General features: G+C 37.5%; 1 protein-coding gene across 7 annotated transcripts; it reads right to left on the bottom strand.

The window, feature by feature from the left end:
• Window positions 1-566: 566 nt before the first annotated feature.
• LOC124187223 (death-associated inhibitor of apoptosis 1) lies at window positions 567-10,028 on the bottom strand. 7 transcript variants are annotated; one of them, XM_046579617.1, is made up of 4 exons: window positions 9,824-9,937; window positions 9,255-9,360; window positions 3,174-4,087; window positions 567-2,721 (listed from the first exon to the last, which is right to left on the bottom strand). In XM_046579617.1, the coding sequence occupies exons 3-4, from the start codon at window positions 4,023-4,025 to the stop codon at window positions 2,362-2,364; spliced, it is 1,212 nt and encodes a 403-aa protein (XP_046435573.1). In that variant the 5' UTR covers window positions 4,026-4,087; window positions 9,255-9,360; window positions 9,824-9,937; the 3' UTR covers window positions 567-2,361. The 7 variants fall into 7 exon arrangements, with proteins under 7 accessions (XP_046435573.1, XP_046435569.1, XP_046435570.1 ...); XM_046579613.1 differs by lacking the exons at window positions 9,255-9,360; window positions 9,824-9,937 and adding exons at window positions 6,537-6,649; window positions 7,421-7,659; XM_046579614.1 differs by lacking the exon at window positions 9,255-9,360 and having other exon boundaries at window positions 9,824-10,028.
• Between the last annotated feature and the right edge of the window lie 452 nt (window positions 10,029-10,480).

Below are 10,480 nucleotides of genomic sequence, written 5' to 3'. Positions count from 1 at the left end.
GGAATGCAGCCAAGGGCCGAGCAAACCAGTTTATTATGATGCTGCTGCGTTAGTGTGCTGGATACTGGTTTGGTCGGCTACGTTTTTCAGCCCTGAAGGAAAAAATGATCATTGGAATGCCAGAGGTCTGTGGAGTACTTGAAACATTCTTCATTTACCGCTCAACAATATCTTCTATGTATTCGTGGATTTTTACCTGGCTTAGAAACCTTAAAATCGTACCCAAAAACAATTTAGCAAGAATTTCCACTAAAGTTCCGTTTTTTTCTCCGTGAGAACAAGGACGAGCAATAATAGTTGTACCAACCTTTCGTATCAAAGTGCGCAAGCTAACATTGCCTTGTATTAATTATCAATAGGGAGAGAAAATATTAAATTGTCTGAGAAATTAAATCTTACATTTCGGTGCCAGTCAGATAGTATATAAACTTTATAATTTTCAACTAAAAATCAGTGGAGCATAAGCATTGAGGTAGCTTAATAAACACGACTGTGGTCAGTGGTTATTATTATTATTATTTACCAAAACCGGTGTTGTTATCAAAGGAGAATAAAAATCAAGGAAATTCTGTTTCGGTATTTATTTAAATGTATACGAATACAAGATTATACTTAGTGTAGTCATATAGTATAGATATACATTTTTGATAATTACACAGTTGAAGGTAATTCACTAAATATAATATGTCGCGAATAATTTCTGATTTCGATATTCCTAAATTTATATTTATAGTACATGAAATTAATAATACTGTTTTTCTACGACAGGTTATATGCGTTTATTTATTCATGAAAAAAAAAAGTATTCGCGCAATTTGTTATTCTATTAAAACCAAAATATTATTACCCGGCATACCATCTTGTGCACTTATGAAATTGTATAATTCGTTAATTACTGAAAGTTGAAAAAGCTATTAAAAAAGGTCCTTATTAAATTTGGGACTTCTAAGTGCTTATATTCTAAGTATGGTTATCGAGCCATTGACGAACTTTCTTTGCTTGTTATACTTAATAGCTAAAATTATTCACAGTTTCAGTTTTACGAGTTACTATGTTTCATAGCGACTGTGATATTTTTTAAATATAAATTGTTAATACTACCTAGTTTGAAGTGCTTTCAGTGGGCGTTTTATTTAGATATTAAAGTGTATTAAAATACCGTTTGTGTGATACTATATTCCTTTTTCGGTGTCCCTTGGAACATGGATCCAACTCCCGCGAATAAAAGCCTTAAATTATTGAAGCAGCAAAAAAAAAAAAATAAAATAAATAAAAAAATCATCAATTAAATAATTGCTTAAATGCTTAATTATTAAGGTAGATCAAAAGTTAATAATTTATTTACTGTACAGTTGGTTCAACGTGTACAGTTTGATCTTGTTTATTTTGCACTAAGTGCTTACTAGAATGATACCGCAAATGCCAGTTGGTAATATACAAGTGAGTGTGAATGCTTTTGAAAATTTAATTCTCTCTCCTATGTTTTTGTATCACTACGTTAAATAAAAAAAAAAATTCTAAACCAAAATAATATTCCGGGTGGTAAGTAATTACCAATCACAATTTCTCATGAGATCATTGTGCTTTGAATATGTACATAGTCAAGAGTCAAGTTGCTATTTTTCCCCATTTAAAGTGAAAACACTAACATTTTTTTGAAAAAAAATAAATAAAATAAACATAATGTTGTTCATGTTACTTTGTCCAATTGCCTTTGTTTTCCGAATCACATATAATTGCTACAGAAATCTCATTACCGAAATAGTGTTTTGTGCAGTATGAATATAAGCCATGAACATTACATCATCGATCGATTAGTATAAAGGTATAGCGAGAATTATATTGTTACTGATTTTGTTAACATGTTAGTATTTTCACAAGCAGTTGTAATTTTTCGCCGGAGGCACAATTACATATTTGATACGAAATGTATCTCAATCACAAACAATGTACCGAATATGCTGAAGATTACGAATTTTTTCTTCTTTTTCTTTAGATACAAAATATATAAACTTCATCAAATTTTCAGAGAAAAAGAAAAACGAATTCGGGACACAGAGAAAAAAAAAATATTGTTTTGAACGGAATAAAAAAAACTAAAAGAAAAGAAACATAAAAGATGACGCGTCTAATGTTTTAAAGCAAGACTGATCAATCCGAACTTCCAGCTCTCAGTATCTTGATTGACAATAAGAACAGCTGGCAACTAAAGAAAATAAATCACAAAATGTCTTTGAACTTTGATGAACTGTGCCTTCACTTCATTGATATGCCAAGAGTCATGTCTTGGCGAAAGGTATAGTAATGCTAGACATTATTCTGGCATTTTGTTGAATTTATAGTTTATTTTATGATGAAAAGCTATGAAATGTAAGCCCGCACAGTCATTGTGAAAGGTTTCCGGCATACTGCACAAGTTGTCAAACTTGGCGCGCACTTGACACAGGCTACCATGTGCCCACAAGGTAAAAATACAACTCCCAGTTCTTCCGTGTAGCAAATTTTGCAAAGCCTTCCGTCATCCGCTCTCTTTTCATCATTCTCCAGGTTGTGATGCATAGAACCCTCGCTTTTATGTGATCCCAACTCTAATGAACCACTTTTACTACAACTTTCTCCAGATTCGCCACTCTCAGCAATTGGACAATGTTGTTCAGGCTCAGCTTCTATAGGCCTCTCCACCTTCTTTATGCAGTTCGGTAGAGTCAAGTTCTGTGCTTCCTAGAAGCAGAATGAATTACTTAATAAACAGTAGCCTTTCAAGTTTGCGTCCAGCTATCATTTTCTTTTGAAAAAAGTATTCAAGAACTCGCATGAGATAAATAAGTCTAAAATATTTAGACCCATTACAATGGATATTCTCTTCTGTGCACTTTGTGAAAGGAAACGTACATTCTTACTGAACTCCAACTTTAACAGGCACTTTGTATTTCAAACTTTTAACTTTTACAAACACCCTGGATATTAGTTTTTCCCGCTCCAACGATGCTTTCACAATCTTACAAAGTGGTGCAATGTAAGTGAAATGTTTTATAACAGTGAAAAGAAAATTACAAAATCACGAAATGGCAAATAGTGATACACTGTTTTTCTCCAAAAGTGATTGATTTAATGACCCTCGGCATAAAAATATTTTTTATTTGACAGCAGAAGGTGCAAGTTATAATATTCACCTCGGCTGAAGGCTGTTCCCTGGTGAGACCTTTGACTTGGTCAATGAAGGCTTGTCCTTTTACCATGAATAGATAAAAGCACTTGGAAAACCAGTGGGCGTGTTGTTCCCATGGATTGTCAGTTGGCTCCCAATCTTTAAGACCACCACCACAGTAGTAGCAGAGTGTCTGATCTCCTTTGCCAGTGTAGAAAAATCCTGCATCAGCCAATTCCTCTTTCGTCTGTCTCATAGATTTTGGCCACAAGTTGAAGGTCCTTAGCCTTGCGTCGCGGCTGGCATATTGTGGATGTTTGGGCTCCTTGGGCACACCGATCCCCCAGCTCCCAAGGGTTGCAGTGCTTACGGTATGCTGAAGGTTCGGTGGGGATGAGCTGAGGTCGGGTCCAAGTTCCGACTCAACATTGAATCCATAGGGGCCACAGACGTCTGTGGTTCGAGGAGCAGAAAAAATGTTTGCACCGTCAGTGCCGTAAGGTACATTACCGCACGGTAATCTCCTGACAAATCTGCATCTTTCGGACCATCTCTGGTGTTCGAATTGAGGATCGTCACCCTCGACCCACTTGCAAATTTCGATTTTACATTCGAAACACCTTACTTTATCACCTTCGTTGAGATAGTAAAACCCGGCCTCCGCCAATCTCTTCGGATCCATGAACCTGACCGGCCAATTTGCGAAGCTTCTTCTACGTGCAGATTCAAACCGGAAATCATTACGATCGTCTGTTTCATCGGGAGGTTCACAACGTAACGGCGGCAGGGGTGGTTGAAAGTAAGGCAGCGAGTCTCTGAACCTGGGCGTGTTCATCGCCGAGTACCCACCATAACGAGACTGATAGCAATCAGTCATTTGAAGGCAGTTAAGTGTGCAAAGAATGTGTTGAAGACAATCTTTGTGGTGCTTACCTGAATCTGAAGACAAACAAGAAGAAAACTAATATTATTATTATTGCTGAAGCGGTGCATTCGCATTTCTGTCTACTCGAATCCCCACCTTTCTCTGTGTATTACTCATTGTGTGCTTATGTCATTCCTTTTTTGATTCTAGTATATCATCTTTGTTTGTTCTAACAACGTTTTGGACTTGCAGTAATTGGTGTTAAGTAGAACAGAAAAAAAAAAATATTAAGTTGAAATTTTAACGGATTGAAAATGAGCAAAAAAGACTCTTGCTTGCTTTCAGTTCGAGTTTTAGAAGTCCGAATCTGCATCAACGGTTTTTCTTTGTCGTTAAATTAGCACAGGCCGACACAGTCCGTATCATCGCTTTTGAATAAATCGCCGCAGCTGCTTCTTTCTACAATAAAGCGAACCCCAGGAATCAAAAACGTACTTTGTGTGACCTTTCTTTAGTTTCCGGTACTTGGATAAAAATTAAACGACAATAACACGTATGCATGTACAAAACATCCGTCCGCATCCGGGGCAAAAATGATGTACGACTAATTTTTACGCAAAGAGGCGCCAGAAGGGATCGTAATAGTGGTAAAGAAGGGTTGAGGAGGGGATCGGGGGGGTGGGGATGGGGGAAGAGCTTGAATGGGCGGACACGGCCAACTTTTGCCTTTGTCAATACACGTACCGCGATCTCGCAATTATAAGGTGTTGTAAGAAACGATATAATAATGATAATAACAATAAAAATAAAAAGAAAATAAAAAGTAAATAGGTTGTCTGGCGGCGAGGGAAAGAAACAATAAACTTACGGTAATTTTGAAATTTGTTATTGTTCCAGAGACGTCATCGGGCACGATAAATACGTACGTAGAATGATCGATGACCGAGGTGAATTTACAATGAATTTATCAATGTTTTAAAACAGCAGAACGCGCGAGGACTCGGGTACTTCCATGTCGGGTATGCGGCTATGACGATCGCGCTTCGCGCAGGCCTTACAAAGCGGAGAGAGAGCGGGATCGAGTGGTGCGGTTGTGTGAAACTACCGCCTGAATTTGCCTGGCGTCTCGTTCTCGTACTATAGGTTGTTGCAGCGGTCGTGAGGCGCCTGGGCGAGCGTACGTACGGCGTAGCGGCGGGCTTGTACGTACATAGGCGCACACACGCGCGAAGCCTAACAAGAACAGAATGAAAGTTTTCGATCCGGCAACGTTGCCAAACTCTCGAGTTCGGCCGTGGGTAGTCAGGATGCGTCCTATCAACCATATCAAGACCTTTTCTCTCTCACCTCTCTCTCTCTCTCTATTTATACAATTTTTATCGCATACTCTGTAGATGTTTTACTCACCGTTGTTAGTAAAAACGTTACATATTTTGCAGAAGAACCGGACAAGTAATAAAATTTCCGACAAAATCACTCGATTTATCATAGATTTTTACCGTATGTGACCTATACGCGAGTGTTATCCGCTGTATTCCGTTCTCAATTCGTAGAACTACTACAAACGTATACATACTATGTATGGATATAATAGTTGTTGGGAATATACTTATATGGGGTTTTTAACCCAGCATTGTGGTATTTTGTTAATGTTCAGCAAATACGGCTTATTTTTTTCTCTATCTTTTTTTTTCTTTTCTTTTCATTACGGAATCCCACGCAGAACGGAATCAAGTTGACGCGCATTTGATGATCCGTATATAGGGATTACCTCGACTCTAGATATGAATAATGTTGGATAAAATGAGTTCGGAGAAAAAAAGGTGACCTTTACCAGTCACGGTGCCGATTAAATTTGACACTGTCCTTCCAACTACGCTGGTGTTTTACATCTCGGTTAAATAAAATATACGATTAATGTTCAGTGATTATGAAAGACTCGACTTTTTCTTGTTTCGAAATATCTACGAGAACGTTGGTAATAGAGGAAAAATATGGAAAATTTACATTTATATATTTTATTTCCTTATTTATAATTTTTGTGGTATATCTGGTGAGTGAGAGTTGAGGAAAACCGATTTCACTTCTACGTTTAACAGCATGATACAATTTCCAGGATAATTATTTCGAAAAATTACAACGACGATAATTTCAGTCGGTTGCGAAGCAGATTACAGAGTTCTTGAGCTCTGTAGCCACGAACCTATCCCGACATATCATTCCCCTACCAACAGGATGTGAAAGCGTTGTGTGTGTGAAAATGTTATATCTCCGCATACCACGGCCCGGGATTTCTTTCTGTGAGACGAGATCATGCCGAGGATGAATGTTGCATGCATGTAAGGCATACGGTAGGTATATATTTACAAGGGTATATAGACGACCGATTGATGAACGCTGACGTTCATTAGTTACCGGTAGTACATGAAACGATATAATTTAACAACAATCAGGAAATGATTGCAAAGGAATGAAAAGAAACGATATGGCAGAATGCATGATTTCATTACGCATATCACCAGCCGGCAGGATTTCGATGACGTGGGCGATTATTCAGAATCTCGTGAAGCCCCGACAATGTGTGCAACCAACGGTATAGCTGTGTTTGTGTGTGCGTGTACAGCTGCGTGCCTTGTCTATAACAATAATGATACGAGCCAGGCTAAGTTATTTACATTCACCGCGACGTGACGTCGAGTCACACGCTCTCATACACGAGGTACAAACACACGAACGGAGTCGAGCGTTAGGTACAAAGGCCCCATTGACGGGTGCTGGGAAGCCCAACGGAAAGGGTCTCAGTTCGAGGAAAAAAAAAGAGGAATTCCTTTCCCCCTCCCTTCCTGCCCACCCTCGAGCTTCTTTGAATTTTGAAATGGCGGGTGCATGTTCGAGCGTCGAAAAATCGTTAACTAACGAATGGATAGCAGATAGCGTAACCACTATCGCGAAAGATTGAGAACGAAACTACACCATCTGTCGTTTCGACGTAATTTCTGATTCCGTTCGATATTTCAACGGGTGATTTTGTATGCGGACAAAGCGATTATCGACGTATCGACGATAAGGTGTGAAGTGTCATCGATATAAGCTGTAGACTGTTCTCAAGAAAATAATATTATTGGTTTGATTATCTTGACGTTTCTGCGAATCTATCGGTCACGGCTCGAAGTTTGTTTAATTGACTGGAGATTATATATATACCGAGTCTTTTGGTATTTAACACAAAGGCTGTTCAAACTGGTAATTTTAACATCGTGGCGCGCGATAATTTTTTTTTGCCGAGTATAGCGAATATTTGTATGACACACCTAGCTGGCGGCGCGTTATGATCACTCAACTTCCGGCGGAGATAAAAATTTTATAACCGCGATTTTAAAATAGTATTATAGGCCATGCAAGCTTACCGTGAGGCGAACACGAGCAACGAACGCGATCGTTTCACTATGCTGCAGTTCAACGAGTCACTGAGGAAATCGTGGACTTGTAACACAGCACGAACATTCACGCGGGAAGGTTTTTGAGTAAATATTTCCGTGTGCTCGATCGCTTTTAGTTCTGTTTTACCGACGTCGACTGGGATCGATAAGACGGACCGCAAAGTTCTCGTATCGGTTATAAGTCGGAGCATGCGATCGTTCGACCCTTCTGGACCAGCACAAATCGCCCTAAAAATCGATTTTCCCCTGTATCACAGCCTTGTTTAAATTACTTTGCATGTGATAATTAGTAGGTGCAAGACCTTGCGCATTAATAGATGAACCAGGTCTGCGGCTGTAGGACTTAGATAATGAAAATGAATGAGAATGAGTAATACGATTAGCGAAAATATCAGCTTTATTTACGAAGATATGTGGTCAGATATTGTACATCCGTTAAATTCCTCGTTATTCGTTCGTCATTGTATGCATAGAAAATATATAATATATTTCGGGGTCATTCACTCACAATCAGCTGTATAATCGTGCACAAATTCCAATATTCGTTATCGCACTGCGGTAGAATTTTTATCTACAATATTATGTACTGGAAAAAATCCGCAGTAAAATGATGACTTACCTATCTGCAATTCTTTGTGAATTTTGAACATTATATTTTTACAAATCAAATTATATTTTACATTTCTCAAAACAGTTGATCCACTGTTTATTTGTCTTTCTCAATGTTTCTTGCAATAAACCGTTTTCAAAAAAATATCGGAAAAAACAAATGACATGCGTCCGTGCACTCCGTGCCTGGCTCTACGATTAAACAATCACACTTAATATCAACTACGTCGGCAACACATAGATAAATATATGTAAGCTACAGAAGGATTAATTATTCGCTTTGTATAATAGACGCAATATAATCGTAATAGATGAAAAATCATTTATAAATGACGTGGAAACGATCCAAGGGGCATCAGGTGTCTTTTATGCAATATATTGAAGGATATTATTATATTTTCGCGAGTGAAGCGATTAAAGGCGTAAATTGCGAAAATAAATATAAATGAACGAAGCTGCAATATATTGCGTATCACAATTTCTTAGAATCGACCGTCATCCGCTCATTTCAAGCGATGTCTTTATATGTATTCATTGTCCTTGGGCCCCTCCCGTCTTTTTTGGCGCTCGAATTATACTTCGAGGTATGTCGATGTATTCATCATTCAAAAATGACGCCGTGCAAGAATATCGCGGAGTTTCTGTCCCCACAACGGCCGTCAGTGCGGTTATCAAATGAAGGAAAAAACAGATCCTCTTGTCTTGTTAATAATCATATTTTCCTGAGCTTTATATATTAAATTGAAAATATGGTATGCTCGACAGCGATAGGAACGGATGTGGAAGGCGCCACACCCTGTGATACTTAACCGAGATATGAACACGTGAACAGTGGTTGCGTCTCAAAATATCCGTTAATATTGTGAGCATGAAAGTTCTCACGTACGCCCTGCTTTTTATGTAATCCTGATGTAATCACCTCGTTATCAATTTACAATTTTAATAATAAAGCGCACCTATCGCCCGGCGCTAATCTCTGGATCGCCTAACTACGCGCCTGCCTTTAATCAACGCCGCGTGCACACTGAAAGCATGTATTTTTTGGATATACCTAAATGTCTAAACTTTGGTCGATTTTCTCATCGGTCCTATGAGATTCTTCAATTTTTAATTATTATTTCATATTTTCGGAGCTAATTATCACGAAATTATGATAGATTTTAGGCCATCGATCAAAAAGCTGACACCTTACCACGTGAGTCGCGGGAGAATTGATGTTGGTCGTTACGGCAGAATTTGAAATTCGAACAATTTCAAACCACGATCCGCTAAACGGCAGCACGAGAAACAAAGATCCGCTGCAAATATAAATAATAATGCTTATTATCTCACTAAATTTTTTAATCAATTTCCCTCAATTTTCCTGCTTTATAGTTTAACCACCGTTGAACTTTTAGTGAAATTGAAATGGAATCACTAATAAATTTTTGCAGTTGGCTGGACATCGAGAGCTTTCAAGTATAAAAAATATTAAGGATAAAATCGTTCTGAAGATTGGATTTGAGAGTTTGACAAAAAAAAAAAAAAAAAATACATAAATAAATCGAGCCGAATACGAAAAACTTTTATTTTTTCATTTAACAGTACAACACTTTTATAATATGTAAAATAAATATATTTCTAGTGCATTGTCGTAATTTTTGTACGAAATGTAAAGCGAAGTTCCTTCATCACATCTCTTTCCCATTTTTTTCAATCCATGCGCATATAATATATACAAAGTATATTAATTGAGGTTGAAGAATCGGTGTATGTACTTACTGATGCGATCCAGAAAAAAGTCGAATTCACAAAAAAGGAAATTAAAAGGTTGTAAACATACAATTAATTCTAAACACTTGTGTACCCAGTGACTGAATGACAGTACAACAAGAGCGCCGTATTTATGTGGTACACTGTCTGATAACCACACAATACAACCTCTGGTATTTGCGGTGTGTGTGTGAATCATATTCACGAAGAATTATTTGAAATTTTATTCCGAATCAACAATGGTCTTAATCTTAAAATTGCTTATTTTTGTATTCTTAGCACCATTGGCAGCATAATTGTAATAGCATTGTGGTATAACAGTTCAATTTTGCTAAAAAAAAATGATTGATTAATAAATTATTCATATAACTAAATTGATCTTTCAGTTTCGAGACTTTTGCAATATCAGCGTATTTCTGTGAATGTCCTGTACTTTTTCCTCTAAGGGATATTGTAGGAAAATTTCAAACAATCGCGGAATGTTGCTAACGACTCTATCTTGAAAAACACCTTATCTTATATTTAATGTCAGCATACACTGTAATGATAAGCTATCACCGATCGTTCGGCAGTAACCTTATGAACAACAAATTCAAGGAGAGTTGTTTTTCCAGATAGAGATAAATTCTGAGAATGGAATTGTTCGTCTGGAAAATGCTGGGAATG

The sequence above is a fragment of the Neodiprion fabricii genome, chromosome 7, assembly GCF_021155785.1.
Source record: "Neodiprion fabricii isolate iyNeoFabr1 chromosome 7, iyNeoFabr1.1, whole genome shotgun sequence".
Lineage (NCBI taxonomy): Eukaryota > Metazoa > Arthropoda > Insecta > Hymenoptera > Diprionidae > Neodiprion > Neodiprion fabricii.
Note: the sequence above shows the minus strand (reverse complement) of the source record. Positions and strands in the feature narration are given on the sequence as shown.

Coding starts and splice junctions, on each gene's coding strand:
- LOC124187223 (XM_046579613.1), bottom strand. CDS start 7,644: ATGCTCCGACTTATAACCGATACGAGAACTTTGCGGTCCGTCTTATCG. Junction 4,088..6,536: donor ACGTCATCGAAATCCTGCCG/GCTGGTGATATG, acceptor GTTTGTCTTCAG/ATTCAGGTAAGCACCACAAA. Junction 2,722..3,173: donor GGGAACAGCCTTCAGCCGAG/GTGAATATTATA, acceptor TTCTGCTTCTAG/GAAGCACAGAACTTGACTCT.